A 25,581-nucleotide genomic window follows, 5' to 3' on the forward strand; every position below is an offset into this window, starting at 1 on the left:
GACGAGAACAATTTCATTTTCCACACAGTTGTCTAAATTCAACTACTTTTCCGAAGAGAAATTTGCGGTTCTATTGTCTGGATCCGATGTTTTGCCACTGTACAAACAGAAACAAAGAAAAATAAATACAAGAAGCTTTGTACCTTAATAGTGGTTCAACCCAACAGCTGCGATCATCCTCAGCCAACAAGAAAGGCCTTCCTCCAACCAAATAACGGCATCCCTAACATATAAGGCAATATATTAAGAAGTCACTGTTAGGGTTCCCCGTTATATCCAAACCGAGTAGTCCACATTTTCTGCAAGTGTTTGTGTTTCATGGCTGCACAAGACTCCTTTCCTCTGCCAAGTACCTGGGCATCACTGTCATGCATCACACTGCATACCCAGCATCCCTTCCAAGTACTAACCCAGCAATTGCCCGCCCGCTAGCAATTTGGTCACCCTAGAGGATAATGCCCCCACCTTAGTTGCTTGTAAACAAATGGAGGTAAACAGAAGCACCACATTTGGACTGATTTCTAAGAACCTCGCACACATTGCTAAGCTATACAGAAATTTCCAAACCAGTCTGCAGAAATTAGTTTCAGTAGTTGAATCCTATTAACAACGCACATCATGTACAAGAAACTTTAATCCACAAAACACCTTGCAGAAGAAGCTAAAACGTCTATAACAAGGACGTGCTCATAGGATTTGCAAAGAAATGCTCATGGCATACTAGCTTTGGTTCAGTGACGCTGCTTCCAAAGAGGGTTCTTAGTACGGATGGGATCGCGTTGGGCATAGCATGATGCATCTTCTTCACATAAATGTGTTTATCCAAAATCAACAACTCCAATAACCTTCTGCAGCTCTGTAAGAAAGAAGTTTGAATTAAACCTGAATCAACGAGGCAGGAAATTTCTACCCACAAAAAAAAAAGGTGACATAGCATGTGGGTAGAGAAACCAATCCATAAAACAAACTGTGGGTTGCGAGACCTGGGGATTCAGCACATCCATGCGGCGAATAATTTCATCCTAACACAGAACAAAGATGAAAGAAGTGAGAATATACACATTATTTTGTAAAGCCTTCAAAGCTATTTGTTCAAGCTTGATATGACCAATTGGACCTGAATGCTACCTACAGCCCCACCAACAGGTCCTAGTCAACAGAATTCCATTGATGTTCCAACATACTGATTTTATGCATACCATATTCGCAAACTCCAATGGAAAAGAATAATCATTTGGTATAGCAACGAATAACCCTAATTAGCATCTTTTGTTGGCTGACTCAGCTGACCAATAAAATTCGGAGTCATAGGTACAACATTAAGGAGACCAACAGTATGTTTAGATAATCACGAGGATCGTATCGTCAACAACAATTCAATAACCAATCATGCTTTTATCTTGACAGTGAAAATATATGGAACAATAAAGGCAGCCAAGGGAACCTTGCCGCTGTATCCAGTGTTTGGTGATAGTTGGTGAAGAGTGAAGACTGAAGACTGAAGAGTATGAAAGTCAAAGCAATTTTCAATTACAAAAGTTTCAGGAATATAATCATGAGATTGATAATATATATGGACATCGCTAGTTACTTTAAGTTTAATCTTCCTCCTCATGTAACATTTGATTTACGGGAAGCAAAGGCAACATGAGATAGCAAAAGCCTTCACTCAAGAGTATGAAAGTCAAAGCAATTTTCAATTACAAAAGTTTCAGGAATATAATCATGAGATTGATAATATATATGGACATTGCTAGTTACTTTAAGTTTAATCTTCCACCTCTTGTAACATTTGATTTACGGGAAGCAAGGGCAACATAAGATAGCAAAAGCAGTGTTTTGCTAGACATGAATAGAATTACATAAACCCAAAAGAATGCAAGTACCTCTATCATCCCTGGATTTTGCATCACAACTCCAAGAACACGTCTACGGAGTCCCTTGTAAATAATCTTGTTAACGGTCCCGTCACCATTTATCCATGGCAATATTGGCACGCATAGTTTACCAGAAGAGGATCTAGAAGATTCGTCCACATCATCCCCTCTAGGCGAAACTTCTTTGCCTTCCATACAGCCTTTCGGGACACAGCTAGTTCGTTTTTCATCTGAGAGCTCAAAAACATTTTCAGGGAAATTAAGAAACGTCACTTTATGAACATCATCAGCATTCATAATTATATCCCCCTTTGAATGAGCACCACCAATATCACAGTTTTTTGGATGAAGGATCAAATCACCGTCAATGCCTCCTAGTGGCTTTCTCGATGAAGTTGGTTCAAAATTTTGACAAATACCGGGTACTGAAGTCATAAAATACTTGTCACGATACAATGAATCCACGAAACGGACAGAGTCGTAAGCATTGACCTGTATATAAAGCAGCTATCTTTTTAGATACAGATGTCATGAAGTGTTTAACTTATGAGACTTGGTTGAAGTATGAAATCACATGCTTTAACTTCTTGAGGTCCAAAATTTAAGCCATATAATGCTATTCCTCTAACTTCTAACTTCTAACGCCAAGGAATCTGTTAAGTCAATTTGAATAAGTACTTTTAATGTCTTGGAAATTAGAAACCACCTGTTCACCTCCACCTAAAACGTCCAATCAAAGCCTCTGTGTTGATGCCATAACAAAAAGAAAATCATCTCTCCACTGTTAATCAAATCCTAAATCAAAGAATTAGCAATTGCACTGTAATTTGGCACACAACTTTAGGGTTATTCCCACTGAGGACAACACATAAATAAAAACTAGAATATAAAATAGTTGTTGTCCCACGTCCTAACAATCTAACTTTTAGGAACAAGTGGCAAATCAACCAACTTTGTCATGGTCAGAGCAGAAGATTTAAGTTCGGATATCTACAATGTCAACCTCCCAATATTTAGTTGAATTCCACATTTTGGGCTGTAGTTGTGGAAGGCCCGCTGTGAGGGGGATTGTAAGAATATATAATAATTTTTGGCTCACATCCAAACAGCTTAAGATTTCTGGAACAGAGAAAAACCAACAAACTTCACCAATGAGAAATTATTCTCAGATTGCTAAATACTTAGGAAACTAACCTTTAAGACTCGTTCAAATGTTTGAAGCACGTCAATGATGAACTCTGTCATCCTTTCTCCTAAAAGGAAATCAAGAAATAATAAATAAAGGTAAAACTAATGCAGAAATACCACCTTCCTGGAACAGAAGCATAACATTGAAAGTTATAGCATCATACCTGGGATATTTTCTATTCGGGAAACATCTCCTATGCTCAGTCCTTGGTCTCCGGCCCTTTGAATAGCACTGTAAACAGACCTAAAGACCTCAGGACGGATGGGACTTGATTGATCTTGAGCAGAACTTGATGGCAGCAAATGTTCAGCATACCGCACCATACCTTCCCAAGGTGACTCGCTATCTAATACAGAGACAGTACTGCATGAATCAAGGATTTCCTTCATATGGTCAGGCGGAGACAAAGCACTCAGACCAGAAGTACTGACTAGTTGATAACTTCCACCAAAATCTTTTCCAACAGGAGTATCGTCTTTGAACAAATCTACAGCATGGGCTGTAGAAAATGCTGCACGATATACAGATACCTTGATACCAGGGAAACCTTTTTCTCGACGAGAAATAATTTCACCTTCGCCCGCCACAAATGATTTTAGCTTTTTAGTCTTATCACCATCTAAAAAATCATTAATATCAATTTTACGTTTCGAGGTTCTCAAATCTTCAGCCTCTCCCATGCCTTCATCTGGCAAGCACGGGGAAATTGACAGTTCACCAGAAGAAACTAGAGCAAACAAATGGAATATGTCCCCGCACTGTAAATCTGAAGGGAGATCAATCCCCCCTTCCATAAGATCTTTATCTCTTTCACAGAGCCAATGCGCGAATTTATTAGCTCTCTTCCCAGAATTAGTAGGAAAGGGTGACATAGAAATATTATGCAAGAACTGCTGTGAAAGAGAAAAATGTTGACTGTCATTGCCCCCTACCTGCCAAATGAAATGTATACAGCACATAAATTAGAAAAACAGGAGATATATGGGAACATATAGAAAATTCGATAGGAAACGACAGAAATGAAACTATTGTGGTAAATAAAAATGGATTTTTGTACACTTTCAAGTTCTTTCCCTAGTGCTACAAGAATAAGATGAGCTTGCAAATTAACAAAACTTTAGGATCTACCATGATTTTTCTCTCTCTAAGATAGTTGAAAGCCGCAAACAGATCACACTCTGAGTAACGCCGTATAATTTCTGCGAGCAGATTTGGCACTTCTGGTGCTGTTGAGGTACTCAAGAAGACAAGCTTAAAGAGCTCTACAGCATTAGAAACAGCCAGTGATTTCGAGACTTGTGTACTAACATTAACGCCATGCAAAAGCTTAAAAAACTTTTCATTAAGATGTTGACAGCTCGATCTCCGTGAAGAAATTTTCAATCCTCTTCCACTATGGTTCTGAGCATCCTCATATAGAGTAGCTGATGCAATAAATTCCGATTCCTGGGGATCCTGAAGGTAATGGTAATTCACTACTCAGTAATATAGAACACAAACAATTATAAATGTACACACAATGCAAAACCGTATACGCACCCACCCACACACACGCATGGATGGGGAGGGGGAGGGGAGAGAGGGAGGGAGGGAGGGAATAAATGTACGAACAATGCAAAACCATATCCGCACCCACCCACACACACATCTTTGCAAGGCAATTAGTGTTAATAAATCTAAGGTGCAGGGATTGGATAATTACATATTCTTCTGAATTTGTATTACGATCTGACCAGTCCTCGCAGGTAGATCCAATTCGTTTTGAGGCATCCAATTTAGATATCCTCTTGTAGTGAAGTACCTCCTCAAGGGCTTTCTTAATGTTATTGTCATCAAAATCATCCCATGGTTCTTCCTGAACACCTGTCACTTGATTATGATTACTGTTGTTAGGAACATTGCCGTTATGATCTTCCCCTGCTGAAACTCGCAAAAGCAGCCTGCAATCATCATTTCTCGGAGACCTGTTCTGGGTCTTTTCCAGGAATTTTGCATATCGTTCACTGATCATGTTGCAGAGCCTCATTAAAGCTATTCTAAATCTTCTGTTACTTTTGAGTAATGCCATTCGTTTTTGGCAGGTACTAGGAGGTGCTGGAAGGTCAGTAAGTGAAGCCCAATCTACTCGGTGAAATTTTGCCCCAAGAGATGCACGGTGTCTTACATATTGGAGAACCAAGTGCCTGCAAAAATGATATCAATATAAGTGAAATTTAAATAGGTAACAAAAAAATACTCATATGCAAAGAACAAAATATTTTGCATCCTTTTCTTTTTCATAGTACGATAAACCTTAAAAATTTTGTTGATTTACCACTATTCCCAATGCTTAAGTTGTTACGAAATGACAAAAAACAAACTTTATATTTCTGAAACTCCGCTCACATGTGGGCCTTCCTAGGCAAGTAGATACCAGCATGTGGATTTGGGAGGTTAAAAGTGTAGGGACTCATACCAGGATCCTCTGCTCTGATACCATGACAAATTTTGTTCATTTACCACTATACCTAAAACCTTAAACTGTTCGGATGTAAGCCAAAAGTTATTTAATAATCTATCAAGACCAAAAGAAAATCACCAACTCCATGGAGTATACAGCATACATGTCACAGAAAAAAGGAAAAAGTTATAAAGGGGAAAGTAGCTGAGATTCATCATCTGTATCTTCTTCCCTTACCTGTCAGCCTCATCTGTCCATGAAAACCTTCGTTGACGTGTTGAAGCACGTGCTGACTTTAACTTTTTAAAATCTTTTTCAGGTTCCTGCTCAGTTTCTAGACGATCAACCAATGGTTGCAAATGTGTGTCATTCTTATTATCTGAAGTGACCAAAAGATCAGTTTCTTCCATGGATTGGTTCACAGTATGAGTTAATGCAGCATGCCCCTGCTCTTCCAACTGTGCAGTTACCTCATCAATTTCAATGGACTTTACTGGCTCTTGTTCAGAAGATCTCTTCCTTTTTCGTGAAACACGTCTTCTTTTTTTTGACTGAATTTCATCACTTCTATTTTGCAATCCCTGAAGACGCTTTTGGCGCTTATCATGATACACACGAAGCACCTGCAAGTGACATTACAGGAAAAAACATGCATTATTGATAAGTCAGAAAAGGTTGTAGCTCTCAATTAAATGAAATGAAAAATCTATAGTTTATTAAATATTGGCCACGACATTATATACCCAGAAAATTAGGGGATAAAATGACGAGTTTGTGATAATGCAAGATAATAGCGAAAGATATCATAAAAATTAGAACTTCTAAACAAGGCTCAGACAAGCATCTATCTATATAGTATATACTTGCATTTTATTATTTTATAAAGAGACGATTATAAAGAACAAGAAAAGAACAAGGTACAAGAACAGGCAGTCAAGATGACCACACCAAAACATCACAAAACTTGAAGAACAATGGTAAAGAGTATAATATCACAGAAAGTTTGAATACAGATGTCTTTATTCCATGGCTCTGGATAAAACGAATCCCTCAATCTATCAGTAAAATATATCTATCACTAGAACATTGCAATAGTTCCTGAAATGACAAATAAAAAAATAGAGCTTCTTTTTTCTTGTTTCTTGCTGATGTTGATTTATTACCAATACGTCTCCAACACTTGTTATTCCGTTGACAGAAATGGAATAAAGTGACTTGCCCATGTCCATGTTGAGACGGTGAAATATCGACGTTTCACAAATTATTATTAATACCTTACCAAATGAATAAGATAAAGACTCAAAAGAAAATTATAGCAGAATATAACCTGCTCCAAGGTCAAATTGAGATCCTTTGCAATCTTCCCACACTCTTTAAATGAAAGCTTTTCACTTGCATCATCCTTGTCTACACGCTTTAAGAGTTCATCACGCTGAGCAGCTGTCATAACTCGGATTTTGGTCCACGACTTGTACAGGGAGACCTGTGGAAAGAAAATTAGATAATTTTGCAGCTAAGTTGATCTACCAGTTCTGCCTTCAGCAGTATTTGAAATTCAATTTCAAGACAATCCTAGAAAATACAAATTCATGTGGATTTGGTATAAGGTATTCATGTAGAATTTTAGCAAACAAAAAGCTTGTCGCATCTGAACTGAAATATATTTCGTAAAAAGTTAAAAGGCCGAAGTCAAGCACCTGGGGTGCGTGGAAGAGATACTAGAGTTCCAGTAAATTATCTAGTAGGATATAAAATTCAAAAGTGTAGAAGAAAAAACCTAGGAAAAACTGTTAAAGTGAACAGCATACTACCAAAGTATGTGATCAACAAAAAACTCAAAATAACCCAAACAAACAAACAAAAAATAAAATACAAACAAAAAGAATAAAAGTTATTCAAGTACATACCTCACTTACAGCAGATCCAGGAAATGCATGCAAAGCAGCCCTTGGGTCAGCAGCAGCATAACAATACTCTAAAGTTTGCCAATACTCATCAACAGCTTCTCTATTTGAGAGGACAAAATCATGTCTGATTCGTGGGCGAAGATCAGGAGATCCAAAACTCAAAGATATTGAATCTTTTGAAAGTGGTTCTTCTATATAAGGCTTAAGCTCCAATGCATGAGTAGAAGTGGCATAAGGAACTAGGATTTCATCTTTTGAACGTTCATCACCAACAAGTCGAATCAACTACAGAATTAGTTATCACATATTAGACATGCTAATGAAAATCTACAATGTGAGGGAAAAAAAAAACAAATTTTTATTGCAAATATCAATAAAATAACAGGAGTGGACATCAGTTGATGAGGACATCAGTGCTAAATCATTTAAGGTTTATCACCGAAAGAGATGGAGAAAGAGGCCAAAGAGCTCAACCCTTTCGTTGTGGGTGGACTAAAATTTCCTACAGCTTTTTGGAGTCTTCTAGCAAGTGTATTTTCAGATTCTCCACATTCCAAAATTTAGGGTTGTTTTAATTTCATTTTCAATAAGCCTTGAAGTTACTCTCCAAGCCATTTTATGAGAGAGCTTTCTAGATATTAATTAGTGTAATGCATCTAGAGCTTTCTAGGAGTTGAAAAATCTCTTGTCATTAAGAGCTATAATCATATCAGGACTATAAATATATGTAAGTGCCTTTAGGCAAAGTAATGAAGTTTATCATAAATATCAGCTTTCAGAAAATATTCTAATCAACCTTTCTGCGAAGGGAATATGGTGTGAAGCCAAACTTGGGTGTGAAGCCCCTGAGCGAATCCAGTTTCTCCTCTTCTGCTAAAGAGCTCCTATTCCCTTTTTCTTTACTCTTCTCAACTTTTACCAGCCTATCTAGACAACGCCCTATAGGAATTACTACTTGCATTGGAGTTGAACCAACCCTAAGCTAGATGAATCGACATGGGCATAGAATAGAAACTGCTTGGTTTCTGAAATTTTCTTAGGAACATACTGTGGGTATCAAAATCTGCTTGTCTCCTGCTAGTTTGCTACTTTAATTTCTTGGTGTGTTGTGGGTTTTTGTAGTTTCTTTTGAGTTTTCATTGTTTAAATTAATTTTGCTATTAATCTTGGCCCTAATGCTATCGTGCTGCATCAATAGTAAAGTTCCCCTAATGAGTCTCTCTCTCTCTCCAAACTACAATGAGCAGAAGTGTGGGAATCAAAGAACAAGGTTTTATGGATGACGAGGATTAAAGTCTGTCTAATTTTCTACAATTCTTCGGTCACCTAAGAATCAAATACCTTTTTTCTCTGAAATCTGTATGTAAAGATGCCATTTTTTCATGTAGTTGAGTCAAATTCAGATTTCAAGTAGACATCAAACTAGAGATGATAAACAATATACATGTCCAAAATTAAACAATCTGATCATTGTTCGCTCTGACTGGGTAATCTTGTTGAAACTGTTTGCTGAGTAACCTTTTTTAACCAGACAATTATAAGTGTCAAAACTTCTGGTAGTATTTTCAGCATATTGGGGTCCAAATCAGATAATGCACCATTCCATAAAATATAAATAACATGTTTTCTTTGCTTCACGATTCAAGACATTAGTGAGATGCTTTCATGAATTTTTAGGGACACAAACCCCAACAAATTAAGCTAAACCACCAATCGGTCACTGCCGCTGCATGACCCTTAAAATTTCACACATTCAGGGCTGGTTCATCTGGTCTTAATGTGGCAGACATTTTGGATAGCAGATTACACATATATAAAGAACCAATTTGAATGGAACCAAACAATCATACCTTCAATCGCCGTAAAATTTCAATGACCAATGAGAGCCTTCCAGTTGCATGGGTGTCCATTAGAGACTTATATTCCTCAGCTGAAAGGTCAGAGAGACACAAACCCCTCTTACACTTCTCAAGCATATCATCAATTTTTTTAGTGGCGCCCACAACTTGTAAATACAATTCAACTGGAATAGCCTTGATTGCTGCCTCCAGTGAAAACAATTTGCTACTGCTGTGAGGATTTCTCAGCTCAATGACATCTATCGCAGATGAAAAAGCACCATTAGATCCTGAACTACATACGTAGTCCCACAGGAAACTATGTAGCATTTTTGCACGAATCATCTTTGCCAGAATAAATCCATTAGAACGCATGGCTTCTGATTTCATAGCTCGGATATCTGTACTGGCATGGTTCTGAGTCCTCTGAACATCTTTCAGTACAGGAACTGATCCACTGCTCTTCCATCGAGATGAACATTGGCCACGGCTTTGAATCTCAAAAGACCTCCATGCATCATGAATTTCCGAAACTAGTTCGGGAGTTAAACTCTGAATAGATGGGTGCAGAACCACTAGAGTGGTACGGGTACGACCACAATTTGTGACAACAGGTACATTAATATGTATGCACTTACAGTGCCCTAGTTCCTGAAGTTTCTTTAAAATTCGGTCTATAGTTTTCCTGTCTGTTGTCGTACACTTGTCCTTCTCCAGACTCACAAGCCACCTATGCAGCTCAGCTCTTATAATAAACTTCTCATCCTAGAAAAAAGAACAAAAATATTAGATTTAGCTGTCAATATACAGCAAATAGATAAAAAAGAGAACCAACAGAAATCCCTTGAGGTAACGGATGATAAAAAGAACCTGTAGCCGCTGAAGTATCCTTTTTTCTCTTCGAGTGCTATCCTCACTCAAAGACAGACATGGATACCTCGGATCTGATCCAGAACCAAGTGGCTTTAACACAACTGGTAGTGTTTCTGCTGAGGTGCCACTTATTTCCATTGCTGTGCTCAGTAAACTATCAGTCGTATCTCTTGGCTCAAGAAATTTTAGTTGGGGATTTTCAGGAGAAAGAAGGATCTGGTTAGACTCACTAAACCGAGGATATCCATTAGAAGGCTCGGTATTAATGTCTCTATGTTCCACATTTCCAGGACTAGCAGTATCACCTTTCAAAGTTGAACAATCATAGGCTGAATGAGTTTGATTTCGACCTGACCTGTCAAGAGCATTTGGGCTGCCAACACATAGGTCAGCAGTTTTATTTTCATTGGCATTTTCTGATTTATTATGAAAAGCATTAGCCGATCCAGAAGTCTGTTCTTCAGATGTGCGCAACCTGTACGCCATGGCTTTTTTTTGCATTTCTGGCTGAACACTCAACCCAAACCTAGACCACATAGTAGCAAGCCGGTTGTAATTCTTTTTGTTGCTAATTCCAAGCCTCTCAACAACCTGTTTGTAGAAAATATAAAAATCCAAAGAATTGAAAACTGAAAGGGGTAGTATTATGAATTTGCAGGAATACATCATGCATAGCAAGCTCAATGAAGCCATTGACCAAAATAAAATCAAGCTCAAAAAAGCACCTCCGAAAGATTTATGAGAATAAAGACTATCCTTACATGATATTGTTAATCCACAAGAAGTCCACTATCCATACCTCTTTCTGGACGGAAATTCATATCAGAGCTAACTAGTATTAAACAGTGGTAATAAACTCATAAATGCATGACTATTTGATTAAGGTATGGTTATATGATTAAACCATGAAAGGTTTCCCAGTCCCACCAACAATGCTAGCACCCAACAATTCCAGCAGATAGTAAACCATGGACATAATATGGAAACAAATAAAAAGGGAACTGTTATTAGCACTTCAAAAATCTCATTCTACACTCCTCATAAGTGTATTTTTCTTTCTAATTATAGAAGGTTTGGAGTGCCAAATGAGATTTTTGGAGTGCTAATAACAATTCCCAATAAAAATAATGACATAATATCTGGTCTCTGAACTCAGATAATAACTTTTTAGAATGTCCATTTCCCTTTCTAACTCTGCATATTGATTATATCTTTCCAGTCAATTCAAACTGGAGCTTTGAAAGGAGTACCTCACACCTCTCTTATTAAAAAAAAATACACTGGATTTCGAATGCTAAAAGAATTATAGGATTTCAACAATGACCATAGTATCAAACCACAATGCTTTAACAAAATAATAGCTGCTCAAGACTTACCGCACACACCTTTTTAAAATAATAGAATATATATATAATGCACACACCTCAACCCTAGTCAAGCCCTCTGTGCTTGTGGCATGTATCAAATCGTAAATTTGTTGCTCAATTGGAAGTTCTACAAGCTGATCAGTGATTTCACACTTCTTTCTTTTTCTTAACTTCATTTGCTGGTCTTCATCACAATGATCATCCACATGTCGAGGAGTTTTTGGCGCAAAACTTGTGGGAGTATAATTTTCTGGAAAACGCAGACAGCACTCAACCTGTCCAAAGTCAGAAAGCGATATCAAGTCATGACCAATGAACCAACATGAAAGGTCCTTGCCTTGAACCAATTGAACCTATTGATTATTATTATGATTACTAACTGATAAAAGTTAAGAACAACACTATCATAACAATTATGATCATAATGTATCACAAATTTAATTTTCTAATATGCAACATGATTACCCTATTAGCATTTATGTTGAACACATAAAAATACAGCAAACAAAAACAATAGTGAACACAACCGTCTCATTCTAAAGCAAGGATAAAAATTCCAATTGAAAAAAAGAAAGGACTATGACCTTATATCTAGATACGTTAACTGGAAACAAAAAGACCATGGACTTATTTCCAAAGTAATTTAAAACAGGAGAAAAAAAAGGAAGAAGACCATGGTGAATGAGGAAAGCGGAAAGCGGAAAGAATTAAAAGAAATGGCAATATTGAAAAAAAAAAATAGACGAAAAGCAATATTTGCAAATTAAAACAAAAACAAAACAACAATAAGCATTAAAAACCTTGTCATTCACTTTAGCTTCAAACACCTCGACCATACCAGCAGCTTTCAACCTGCGACAGACCTAGAAGCACAATATGCAGGTAAAATGCAATGAAAAGCAATCAGTATATTACAAGGTTGCCAATTCAAGATATAAGAGAAAATCACTAGTAATAAAATTTGTACTGTTCTCCAAGCTTTATGGCCTCCAGGCGTTCCAGTGTAACCAAGATCCTTCTTAATATCCGAAACCACAAGAACCTTTAAAAACAAAATAACACAAAATAAATTTAGGAAGTGAAGAAAACAAAAACAAAAATGAACTTGAACATCAAAACTTCTAGAAACCTGAGTTATGTTACCTTGCCATTGGCTTCTTCAAGCTTATCACAGATTGCCTGCATTTCTGGTAGATAGTCCTTCACAAGCACATCCTCTTTAACACATTTTCCAGATAAACCGCCTCCATGTGCAGGACTTCCTTTTCCATTTCCAAAATTCTCCTTAGCCTGTTCTTCCTTGGTGATCTCAATCATCTGTTGAGAGCCTAAATGTTTTCCATGTCGATACAAATATAACATGTTGGTACTCACAATCGGGATGTTTCTTGACTCCCCTTCATCACCAGCTTCTTTTGTCCTTACTAATGCAGGTTGCTTCACAATTAGCCCTTGGCATTCAAGGTTCTTCACTACATAATGAAAGTTTCTCCCTTCAATTCCAAGTTCCTTAGCAACCTGACTTTGTGTAATTCCATTTGTTCTGTGATAACCCAATTTTTTAGTGAGCCATTATTCAACTAAACAAACCAAAAAATTTCCTTTCATCATCACCCCCAAAGGTTTTTTTTTTTTGGTTAAGAAGAAGAAGAAACAAATTTTTATTGCAAAGAAACAATAAAACTACAAGAGCAGACAAGAAATCTGCAAGGGCACAAACAAGACAAGATAAATAGCACCATCATCCTAACACTTATAAACTATAAAAACAACACAAAACTAACTAATAGCTGCAATAAAGTTATGCCAAATTTCTGAAAAGACAAATCTCTAAATTCTGTAGTAACCGATGCCCACAAACTTTGTCAGGAAAGATGACAACTCGTCTAATTCCACATCACGCAAATTCCTTCAAAACTCAAGGTCCCAATGCAAAGAATGTTAGCAAAACTAGCCACCCTAGAAATACTCTTATTATGAAACCTGGATATGTTTTTTTTTTAGTACAACGATATATTTTACACTAAAGGGAGGGGGCAGTTCGGCTAAGCCACACAATGGTAACCTAATTTGGTATTGAATTCGTCTTCCATGAAATTCGAACCTAAGACCTTCTCACTTACAAGTGAAGAGGAATACCACCAAACCGTAGTACTCGAGTGGCGAAACCTGGATAAGTTGAACAACCTAGGGAATGAGACTTGAAAAAATCTTTCATCCAGCCAAATGTCTTCCCAAAATGTAATTCAATCTCCTTTACCAAGAACAAAACAGCAGCACTCCAGAAAAAGATTTATACCCTTGGGAACCCCCAAAGTTTATTCGCAATCACTCAACATTTCTCTACAAGAGGGGGGAGATAAAAACCACCAAAATCACAAAATATGAACTTGTGCCACTCCTTCCGCCTTTCAACCATCATTCGACCTTCCACTCAGTCTAACAATATATTCCACTCATGTCAATATAAAATTTTATAGCTGCACTATTAACAGTTCCTGTCCCACATTGCAACGAACCGATACTTATATTAAAGATACAAACTTTAAACCTACCCCATTCATGGTTCAGTAAATCCATACAGACAAACTACCGATTCTGCACATACATCCACATATACACAATCAAAACTGCCAATGCATACACATAATCGATTAAAACAGCCGAAATTAGCATAGATACACAATTACATTCCCAATTTTACAAATACATATCTGACATGCTGATATACAAAATCCCAACAAAAAAGACTTTGAATTCATGCAAACTCGAATTCTAAAGGAAAAGAAACGAACCTAGCCACGGCGACACGCTCAAGAGCTTTCTGTTGAGGGGGGCGCAAGTCGGCATTGGCGGAGCGGGCATGGTAGAGGCCCATGAAGTTGTTCATGAGACCCTCGTCAGCCAAGACTTTCAGGTTGAGTTTCTCGGCGTCTTGGACGGACTGGATGGAAGGGTCTGCAGGGTCAAACGGTGCGTTTCGGGCGAGGAGTTTGAGGGTTGGGACGGCGCGGAGGCCGTCCCATAGGGATTGCTTGAGGCGAGGAGAGAGGTCGAGGTTGGAGGAGGAAAGAGAGGGCTCGAGCCTCGGCCAGAGGGTTTGGAGAGAGACGCCATTTCGGAGCTCCGAACAGATTTCTGATATGGCGGAGTTCAGAATCGTGTCCATGGAGAAAGCATGTGTAGGATTTTTTTTATTTTTTTTATTTTTTTTGGGTTTCTGTTTGCTGTTTGTTTTCCGAGACGTTTTTGGAGAACTGATGGAGTTCTGGAACCAAGGACGAAGACGACGAAGGAATGTGGTAATTCGAGTTTTGAATTACAGGTTTACCCCTAGAGTTTTTGTTTTCTAGTGAGGGTAAACTTTTCTTCCTGATTAACCTTTTTAACTGTACAACATGAAAGTTATCGTCTACTTTTAAGAAAAACTAATGAAAAAAATTTAAAAATTTTGAATTTTAACTATAAAGACAAAATAAAGAGTAAAGTGAATAGTATCAGATTTGACTTTTTAGTATAAAAATATGATTTTTCGTTAAAATGAACCGTACCGTGAATTTTTCATTAAAACTCTCATATTTTTATCAAAACATATTTAAGTAATTCATATACAACATCTTTTTTATTTATTAACGGTTCTATCTATTGATATGTATTCATAAATAATTGAAATTTAATTTCTTAATTTATATCTTTAATTTTTCATAACTTCTAAATAAAAGGGGTTGCTCTTGAACCTCGAACCAAGTTGATTCATGTAGATCATCTATAATGATGTAGGTAACGCAGTAAGCAAACCTATTTTGATAAGTCAACTCGGCAAAACTAGCTTTGGTGGTATAGCTAATTGAATTTGCAAATTTTTCATGCTCTCCCAAATTAGACAATGTTGCTTACAATATCATGAGTAGCAATCGGGGCTCTATCTCTTTTTATAGTGAAATATTTTATGTGGCGGAATATGAAAAAAACTAAAAGATAAAACATTTTTAAGTTAATGCACAAAATCAGTGAGACTTTGAAATAATGTAAAGTGTTAAGATTGTAACTTTCGTACCATTGCTCCGGTCACTAAGTGTAGGTGAATATGTAAGCACTATAATGAAAAATAATAATAAAATATAATTTTGCTTATTTGGTTTGCTAATTCATTAGAGTTATAATTATTTTCTTGATAAATTGAAATGAGTAAGCAATATGTCATGCCAACCTTTATAGTACAATTTTGTCTAGTTTAATTTTTATATCATAGGAGATGCTATGTACCACAAAATAAAAAGAAATTAAACTAGTGATGTGAAACACAGTGAAGTTGACTATTTTTTTTTTTTTTTGGACAAACAATATTATTTACATTAAGAGGGTAAGAATATGGGTTAAGCCTCACAATAGACGAGTCATAATAATGTGGTTCAAATCTACTTTTTGGTAAGAATCGAACATAAAACGTCTTATTTACAAATAAAGAAGAATATCACTAAATCGTAGTATTAAGCAACTGTAGTTGACTATTTTGAATATCAAATCAAATGAGAAATGGGACAAGATGAGATTAGGTGTGGGAGCAAAAATTAAGGCAAAAGTAAAGAAGCCACTAATCATAAATTATTTAATTAGGGAAGTTGGGTCATCGGCACAATTAAAACGCATTAAGATTGGGACTACCCTCTACACAAAGAGCAGGCGAATGGAGCCCCATAGAACTGCGATTGTATATATAATGGTCTTAAAGCAAGGCCGCCCTCAGGTTTCAAGAATCATGCGAAAAAGTGAATTGGAGATCCTAAAAAATATTAAGATTTTTATTTTTTTATTTTTTTATTTAAAAAAATAATTTTAGTTTTCAATTGAGCTTCTATAAATTCTAATAGCACATATAAATTTAACAAATCAACTTAACAAATCAACAAGTGGAAATGTAGCGTATTGTTTTTCCTTAACTATTTAGAGGGTTAGGGTTAGGGTTCGAATTTTAATGTTATTGTGTGGAATTTTTATATTATTTTGTGGAAACTTATGCATTTAATAAAAATAAACTGAAAAGATGATGGGGACGAGTTTCAAATCCATTTCCTAGGCCGCTGTAAAGAACTAGGGATGACAATTTTAACCGTTAAACTCGATAACCGTGAATCACCGCCCGAATGGATTGGATTTGGATATGAAAATTCGGGTATGGTATGGATATAGGGAAAAACCGTAAACTTTATTCAGTTATAATTTTGGATATGGTTATAGGGGTTCCCAATCCGTATCCGCCTCCAAATCCGACCCGAATATATATATATATATATATATATATATATATATATATATATTTGATATATAATATAATTTTATTCAATTTACCGAACCCTTCCTATACTAATTCATTATGCATGCATCAAACCCTATACTATCTTTATTATGCATCAAACATCATGCATGGGGCATACCAACAACCTCAATTCAATACTCTTATTGTTCTACTCAACCAAATTAATTCATTGAATCATTTTAGGGAAGTGTTATTGATACTTCAAAGATCTTATTTTACACTCCTCACAAGTATATTTTTCTTTCCTAATATAGAAAATTTGGAGTGTAGAATGAGATTTTTGGAGTGCCAATAACAATTCCCTCATTTTATATATCAATTATCAAATATTACAAGTTTATCAGATTCATCTTTCTTCAAGAGTCTCACTGTCAAGAAATTGATGCATGTTATCATGAACAACTTCAAATATATTGTTAGTTTTTTGTAATTGGATGTTGTTATTTAATGACGGAATTAGTACCTACTAAAATTTATAATGCGTCAATTGAATAAATATAATTTTTTTTTTTTTGACGAAGATGGATATAATCAATAACCGATTGAAAATCCGTTACCCGGTGGATATAGTTATGGATAATCCCCGATGGTTAATTTGCGGTTATGGATATGATTAATTTTCGTGGTTATGGGATGAACCCCAAACCGAACCGTTGCCATCCCTATAAAGAACCAATAATACCACTTGCGCTATGACTCAAGTTTGTAATATTCTACACATACTACTATATATACGTAAATGCATGCAAATTTGAAAAATTAGAGGACCTTCCGATTTGGGGCCCTGTGCGGTGGCACTTATTGCACCCCCTCAAGGCTGACACTGGTCTTAAGATAACATAATTATTTGTTACATAAGTTCTCACGTGCACCAAAGACGTCACAATCTCAACATTGCCTCATAAAGAGATTAATAAAGTAAACATGTATACGAAGATGTGCACTTGGACACAAAAGACCAACGAATCTTCATTGTTCAAATGAATCTACCAAATGCTCCAAAAGATGGAGTTAGGAGGTTCGAGCATTAATTGTGTTGTAAAATGTAACACCTTTAATGTATAATTAGAAATTCGAAACTAAGATTATTAATTTATCGAACATTCATTTGCCAGATTTTATTCTACAGACAAATTACATGTCAATAAGACAGAGTTTTCTAAAAAAATAGTAAGCATATTCCCTATCGCTTCTTCAAAAGAATATATAGTAAGCATTGTGCACCAATTAAAAAGTTCTATCACTTTTAGGCTTGCAAATATCTAATACTTGTTCACCAAAAAAGAAAGATCTAACACTTGTGCATCGATTGAAAACATCTTTCTTAGTATGATATCAATTACCGGATGGATAACAAATTGAATTTTTTTAATTCTAGTGTTGGACACCATCCTAAGTTCCTAACGGAGCCAGATTTTCTCTCCCTCCTTTTTGTCTAAGTATAATGATTTTTGTTGTTGTTAACGTGACAAAATCTTGAACGTTGAATCAAGAGGTGGATGTTTTGAACATAAAAATTAGGAGGGGATGGGTGGACAACAGAAATAGGGGGAAGAGAATTTAGGGGTGTAGTTAAACTAGGATTTGAGAGGATTTTAAAAGACTTTAAAATCCTAGTGTAGTCAATTAAAGGATTTTAGAATTCATTCAAATCTAGGTCTAGTCAATTAAAAGATTTTAAAGGATTTTAAAATCCATCCAAATCTAAGTGTATTCAAAAAATTAAGATTTTGGAGGATTTCAATAAGTTGTGGATTTTGTGGGATTTGAGAACAAGAAATATATATAACCAAGACTAAAAAGAATCCAACCTCACCTCTTAGAGCAGTTCCACCGGAGGTGGAATAGCTCAGCACCCTGTCCAAAAGTGAGGCCAGCACCCTGTCAAACTACTCCAGCCCGCAAAACAGCCTGGCACCCAGCCCAAGCCAGGCAACAGACTAGCCCATTTCATACAGACCCAGAGGCCGGCCTATTTGGCTGGCGCGTGCAGCACACTCGCGACTGGGCGCGAGTAGGAGACAAGGGTGCAGGTGGCGGGGTCCGCTTGTCAGCCCACTTGTGTTCACCCGGATTAGAGCTACGTGGCCCTCCTCAATGTCATTGGATTTCCAACGGCTAGTTTTTGTAGACCGTTGGATTTCCAACGATAAAAAAAAATTAAATTTGACTTTTAAAATGGACCGTTCAATCACAGATCGACGGTCCACGTTTTTTCACCAAAAATAAAAACAAAACAAAAAAAAAGGCCTAATGGTCAGAATTTTGATCGTTGGCCACGTGGCAGCTTGTTGGCTGTTGGATTTGAATATTTTTCAAATCCAACGATCCAGATTCATTAACAACATTATAATTTATTAAAAATTAATAAAAAATTATGATTTTTTTTTAAATACAAAAAAATTTTAAAAAATTAATTTTTTTTTCTATAAATACCTAACCTTCATCTTCCACTTTACACCACATTTCAATATTTTCTACACTTTCTACATTTGAATATTTTGTACACTTTGAGAGAAAAAAATGACTTTGTGGAAGCTCATTGAAGATGTTACGTTGTGTGAATGTTGGGTTCACACTACTCATGACCCGATTACGGGTAATGAGATGGATAAACGAGAAATGTGGAGTAAAATTACGAAAGCGTTTTGCGATGTACATGGAAAAGATGCTAGATCTAGTCAAGGTCTTCAAAGTCGTTGGAAAAAAACTCAACCCATCCTTTACTTGTTGGAAAAATACCATCTCTCATGCTTCCGGTAATCTGCGTAGTGGGACAAGTTTAGCGGATCAGGTAACAATATTTTTATTTATTTATATGCATTCCACCCGCATCAATATTTTAATTTATTTAATTTCTTATGTAATTTTTATGTAATTTCTTATGCAATTTTTATGTAATTTCTTATGTAATTTTTATGTAATTTATATGCATTCCGCGCGCATCAATATTTTAATTTATTTATTTGTGTTACACCAGTATTTTTTAATACTATCTTGTCCCACATTTTTATAGACACTACAAGCACAAGCATTCTACAATGCAAAGAACCATAACAAATCATTCAACAAATGGGAATGTTGGCAAATTGTCAAAGATTGCCCTAGATACAAAATTGTGGCAACCGGTCCAGAAGTTGTCATGCACGGTATGGGTCTACACAGTTCGCCAGAAGCAAACACGGCCGAACAAGAAGCTAACACATTTGAAGACACGGAAGGGACGCCTGAAGAAGTGCTAGAGACCCAACCGATTCGTCAGTCCCTCAGGCCTCAAGGTAAAAAGGCAACAAAGAAAAAAGGTAGTTATTCCAAAAATGACTACACTAAATATATGGAGGAACTTGCTCGCCAAGGTGAACTGAACATGGCGTGGGAAAAGGCTAGAGATGAGGAAAAAGCTACTGCTATGGCAACAATAATAACAGCTACTGAGGCTCGTGATGCGGTGGCTGAGAGACAAAGAAATAGTTAATCGAGAGAACGAGATGATTAGAGAAGCACTTCATCGAGAGAATAAGATGCTTAGAGAATAAAGGATGGCTCAAGAAGATCGTGACACTATGAACAAGTCTCTAGTAGGACTGTCTCCGAATTCAAAATATTTTTGGACATCGGAAAAAAGAGATGTCATGCGAATGAGGCGTGCAAGAGATGCCGAAACAAGTCAAGGGGGTTCTAGCTACAGAAATCCTAGCAACGAAGATCCTAGCACCACGTATCCTAACTCCACAGACTTTGTATAATTTCGTATTTAATTTGTTATGTAATTTCTTATCATTTTTAGAACTTTATTTAATTTCTTATGTAATTTCTTATTTATTTTTAGAACTTTATTTAATTTCTTATGTAATTTTTATGTAATTTCTTATTTGTTTTTAGAACTTTATTTAATTTCTTATTTATTTTTTGTACTTTATTTAAACACATCAAATAAGATTACATAAACTCACCAAATAAACTTAAAAAAAAAAAACACCAAATAAAATTACATAACCTCACCATATAAACTTAAAAGAAAAAAAACACACTAAATAAGATTACTTAAAAAATAATACACTTTATTCTTCAACCACAAGCCTTATGTTAATTATCTTCCAAGAGATCTTTACCTCGTCTTTCCCTTCTTCTATCGATGTTTGCCGTACGTCTGGGTTTGGCTATCTGACTCACAGTTTCCATGATACGGCAGGAATGTGAGGCCCTCCGCCTTCTATGGTGATCATCATCATCATCCTCCATTGCGAAGGCCTCATCTCCACCTCCACCTTCGTCAAGATTGACCAATTCTTCCTATTGTGCCAACAACCTTTTCTGCTACTCTTGCAACTGTTTATACACTCTCCTTGAAGAAGACATTGTAAAAACTCAAGATTTGAATATGATAAAGAAGGATTCTGAGCTAAAAAAAAAAGGATTGAGTTTAGTGTGAGGATGGATGTAAGGATGTAGGGTTTATATGGACAAAAAAAGAAAGGATGAGGTTTTGGACAATGTCACGTGGCACTACGTGATTGGTTGAAAATCTTATCGAAATCTTAGCTAAATTATTGTAATAGGAAGTGACACATGATGTGTCGGGATTAGTTGAAAATCTTATCAGAAATATATCCACAAAATAGTACGTTCGGATAATGACACGTGGCGTAACAAGATTGGTTGAAAATCTTATTGAAATCTTGCCTAAATTATTGTAAACAGGAAGTGACACGTGGCTTGCCGGGATTGGTTGAAAATCTTAGTGGAAATCTATTCACAAAATAGTACGTTCGGATAATGACATGTGGCGTGACGAGATTGGTTAAAAATCCTATCCGAAATTACAACTATTTTTTTAATTTATTATTTTATAAAAAAATTATTAGTATTTTAAATGGACTGGGCGCCAACGCATTTTGTAGGGGTGGAGATCGTTTGTGCTAGCGCATTTTTAGACTGGGTGCCAGCACTTTTTTTTAGGAGTTTATATGCTTTGGCCTATCACTATTCATTAGGGTCTATTACTGTTTACTGATTGGATAAATGAGCTGAGTGCTGACGCAAAGTCTTTAGGAGTGGAATTGCTCTTAGGATTTCAAATCTTTTTCCATCTGGGCAGTCCTCAAATCTCTACCAATCCCAACCACACGCAGGTAACCACCATATACTTTGGTGGAATCTCTTATTATGACCCAGTCATGAAGCTCACGTTGGAATCATGAAGCTCATGTTGTAGTAACAATAAGAAGACTGGAGATATTACCGCTTCCATCAACTGTCTCACTTCTGACCCAGAGAGCTTGGTACCGAGTTTTGGAAGGCCAGCTTTTAACTCTTCATATGTAATTGTTCCACTGTTATATGTGTCCATGGATTTGAACATTTCCTTCAAGCCTATGATTTCTTCTTCAGAAAGATTTTCTGCAATTACCTGCAAGAAAGAAATGAAGCACAACTTTATTAAATGTTTGGTCATGAAACAAGCATGCATGAGGATACTGATGACAAATTTCTAGTCTCATGACATGGGCTGGACCAGCAGCATCCCCAATCCCAGGATTCATTTCCACCAGCCTCATTCCAGTGCACAAAGAAGAATGCTAACGATGTTGATAAAAGATGCTCTTACCTTCAATGCTACTTTCTTAAGTTTGTTCATTGCCCTCAACTGTTTCATTCTACATAGAACGGCAATATCAAGAGGTTTATCAGATGCATCATTATCTTCTCGCATCCATGGATGGCCTGCATTGTGTTTTGAGTGGTTCAGAAACTGTACCTAAGAAAAAGCCTCAACGCATGGAGGATGTTTAACACAGGAAGCACGAAAATCTAATGGTAGGAACTAGCAAAGATAATAATGAAACTACACCTAACTATTCAGAATAGTTACTCAACACCATATCCATTGAGCTTCTTCATACTATTCTCTTGATCCTCCACTACTACTGATAAACCATATGCACTACCTAGTCTTCTTAGATGGAATTGTACCAGGAGCATTCTCCATAATGTTCACCCTTTAATTTGTTTACATGATGCCAACAAGGAGATGATACTATGTCTTCATTCCTTGAGCACGATCACAACTAGCCGTTGAGTAATTAGGCATGTATATATGATCATTGAAGGACATGATCGATCTAGGATACTCTCTCGTCATTCTGATTTTTTAATGTATGTGGTACTACAAACACTACTGAAGTACCACATCGTATGCCTATGGCAAAAGGGCAGTTGGTGGTGATGGTTGTTGGTGGTGTAGTGCTTAAGAGCTCACCAAAGTTATGTTGAACTATTAATTGAGAAAGAGATGGACGCGTGGTTGTGTGAAAGGGGATCCGAAAAGGGAGGGGATAAAGTGGATATCAAGTACAGTAGGGTAAGGGGAAAGATTTTTTATTTTTTTCAATAAAAAAATTATATGAAAATCCACCACAATCCACCAAAATCAACAAACTAAATCCATTCAACTTCTTTAAAATCCATATGAATTTTGTAAGAGTCTTAAATCCTCATAAATCCTATCAAATCTAGCACTTTTAAAATCCTTTAAAATCTTAATTTGACTACATCTCCTAGATTCCTAATTTGTTTGATTAGCCTTGGAAAAAGATGATTAGTTTATCATTAGTGCTAAAATAGCGAGTTATTTTCAAGGGGTTTCTTTTTTTAAGGAATTATGACTACCAACCTTCACCCTTTCATTTTTTTTCTTGGATTTGATGCGCCCTTGTACTATTGTCCTTCTCCTACACACAGAGAAAAGAGTGTCACACTCACACACAGAGAAGAGAGAGAGAGTGGAGAGAGAGGGAGGGAGGAGAGAGATAGGGCAGCTCTCTCAGGCTGTCAATCAAATCTCGCGTACAGAAGAAGATCCTCATCTCCTGCTGGTTCATGCTTCTCCTCCTCATGATTTCTGGGCCTGCCGGCACACCACCACTTTCGTAAATAAGTAAAATTCGATTCCTTTTTCATCACTTTCTCGAGAAAATTTCTTTCCTTTCTTGTTTTCTTGGGAAATTTACCTCTCTCTCGTTACACTTTCATTTGCTTTTGTACCTTCAAGATGTTTCTGGGTTGTTTAGATTTCTGGGTTATGCTTTAATTCTGGAAAATCCTTCATATTTCTAACTTTTGGAAGCTCAATTTTTTTCAGCTTCTCACCAACTTGGATATATACATATATATATGTATATATATTGCTATTTTAGAGTGTGGGAATTACTGATTGTTTTTTGTTTTTCTGCAAAGACTTAGAATCAATACAAAGTTGTTTTCTGCAAGGAAAGTTTTGCATCTGTTTTCATTGTCTAATTTTGCTTTTTTAATTTAATTTAAATATTTTTTGTTTTCTGCAAGGAAAGTTTTGCATCAGCTTTCATTGGCTAATTTTGTTTTTTTAATTTAATTTAAATATTTGTTGTTTATCTTGTGAAATACTCTTCTTTGGCATTGACTGGGTTTCTGGGGTCTTTGGTGGTTGAGATTCTTTTCCAATTAGAAATTAGAAACCAATACTTTGATTTGGTTAGTTCAGAAAACACAGAAGGAAAAAGGGTTCTTTACAAGTTAAAAGGTATATGCTTTTAGGTCATAAAAGTCCCATGTCTGATTTTTCTTTTCCTACTATGTGAATTCCCTCCCTGTGGATGTGCAGACATATCCTTATCCTTGTGTTTGGTTCCCAAGAAAATAAAGGAAGAATAGAAAAGAACAGAAAATTTCAACTCAATTTTGGTAAAACTAAAAGGTAGTTGAGTTGTTAATTGGGCTTGAAACTTTGTTTTCTTCCTTACCCTACAAATTTCGTGCTAATCAGTCGATTTTTCATTTCGTTCTATGTGGAAAGTGTTTGCAGATGCGATGAATTAATTTAACTTTCTGTAAAATTTGTTGCTTGTTTTGTTAATTTTGATCATAAATACTGTTTCTGATGCAGGGCAAGGATTGTTTTTGGTTGAAGCCAAATTGAAATGGAAGGTGGTATGTTTACAGGTATAGGAAATGGAACACAACTAGATACCAAAGTTGTGCAGACATTCCAGAAGAGCTTTGTGCAGGTGCAAGACATTTTGGATCAGAACCGGTTGCTAATTAACGAGATTAACCAAAACCACGAGTCGAAGATCCCTGATAACCTCAGCCGGAATGTTGGCTTAATTAGAGAGCTTAACAACAACATTAGAAGGGTGGTAGATCTATATGCTGATCTCTCCGGCTCGTTTTCCATGTCAATGGAAGCTTCCTCAGAAGCTGAATCAGGTGGGACTTTGAAATCAGATGGGAAATCGAGCGAGAAGAGAATTAGATCCGGGTAATTGTTCAGAATTTGGTTGTGTTATAATTATAGATCATGCACTCTTCATTACTGAATAAGAATAAGTTTGTGATAGCAGAATAACTTGATGAGATTGTGTTGCTCATGTGTTTCAATTATATCTATTTGAGTCTTTTGCAACAGATTCATTGCCACAAACTTTTCATGAAATATCGGTATAAGAAAAGAGCCCAGTAATCTTCAATTTCTGACACTGGATCCGCTATATCTGTATCCTATAAAAATCTTTTAGCTTTTGGCTGGAAAGTCCGTTGAATGCATTGCTTTTTGATCCAAATTAGGAGGAAGCAGAAGAATTAGTAGGAATTTAGAAGGAAAAGAGAGTGTTGATGCATTATTTTATTGACTCGTGTGCATTCTTGTTGTGATTTGTTATCTAACCAAGCTTGTTCACTAAAATGCTAACAGTTTGAAATTTTCTGTTCATAGATCATATCTTTTTATTCGAGG

General features: G+C 36.3%; 2 protein-coding genes across 4 annotated transcripts; one reads left to right on the top strand and one right to left on the bottom strand.

Annotated features, from left to right (window-relative positions):
- LOC137739327 (uncharacterized) lies at positions 1 to 14,726 on the bottom strand. Of its 2 annotated transcripts, XM_068478882.1 has the most exons (17): positions 14,287 to 14,726; positions 12,635 to 13,034; positions 12,459 to 12,533; positions 12,292 to 12,354; positions 11,548 to 11,766; positions 10,122 to 10,715; positions 9,264 to 10,016; positions 7,414 to 7,698; positions 6,834 to 6,989; positions 5,744 to 6,129; positions 4,769 to 5,249; positions 4,195 to 4,521; positions 3,230 to 3,998; positions 3,072 to 3,130; positions 1,887 to 2,369; positions 984 to 1,022; positions 1 to 856 (listed from the first exon to the last, which is right to left on the bottom strand). In XM_068478882.1, exons 1-17 carry the CDS (start codon positions 14,658 to 14,660, stop codon positions 671 to 673), a joined length of 5,649 nt encoding a protein of 1,882 aa, XP_068334983.1. In that variant the 5' UTR covers positions 14,661 to 14,726; the 3' UTR covers positions 1 to 670. The 2 variants fall into 2 exon arrangements, with proteins under 2 accessions (XP_068334983.1, XP_068334984.1); XM_068478883.1 differs by lacking the exons at positions 1 to 856; positions 984 to 1,022; positions 1,887 to 2,369; ... (2 more) ...; positions 4,195 to 4,521; positions 4,769 to 5,249 and adding an exon at positions 5,467 to 5,586.
- Positions 14,727 to 23,502: 8,776 nt separating this feature from the next.
- On the top strand, positions 23,503 to 25,253 carry LOC137739988 (protein ELF4-LIKE 4-like). 2 transcript variants are annotated; one of them, XM_068479763.1, is made up of 2 exons: positions 23,503 to 23,745; positions 24,733 to 25,253. In XM_068479763.1, exon 2 carries the CDS (start codon positions 24,767 to 24,769, stop codon positions 25,109 to 25,111), a length of 345 nt encoding a protein of 114 aa, XP_068335864.1. In that variant the 5' UTR covers positions 23,503 to 23,745; positions 24,733 to 24,766; the 3' UTR covers positions 25,112 to 25,253. The 2 variants fall into 2 exon arrangements, with proteins under 2 accessions (XP_068335864.1, XP_068335865.1); XM_068479764.1 differs by lacking the exon at positions 23,503 to 23,745 and adding an exon at positions 24,291 to 24,543.
- Positions 25,254 to 25,581: the final 328 nt, after the last annotated feature.

This window comes from Pyrus communis, chromosome 7, assembly GCF_963583255.1.
Source record: "Pyrus communis chromosome 7, drPyrComm1.1, whole genome shotgun sequence".
Lineage (NCBI taxonomy): Eukaryota > Viridiplantae > Streptophyta > Magnoliopsida > Rosales > Rosaceae > Pyrus > Pyrus communis.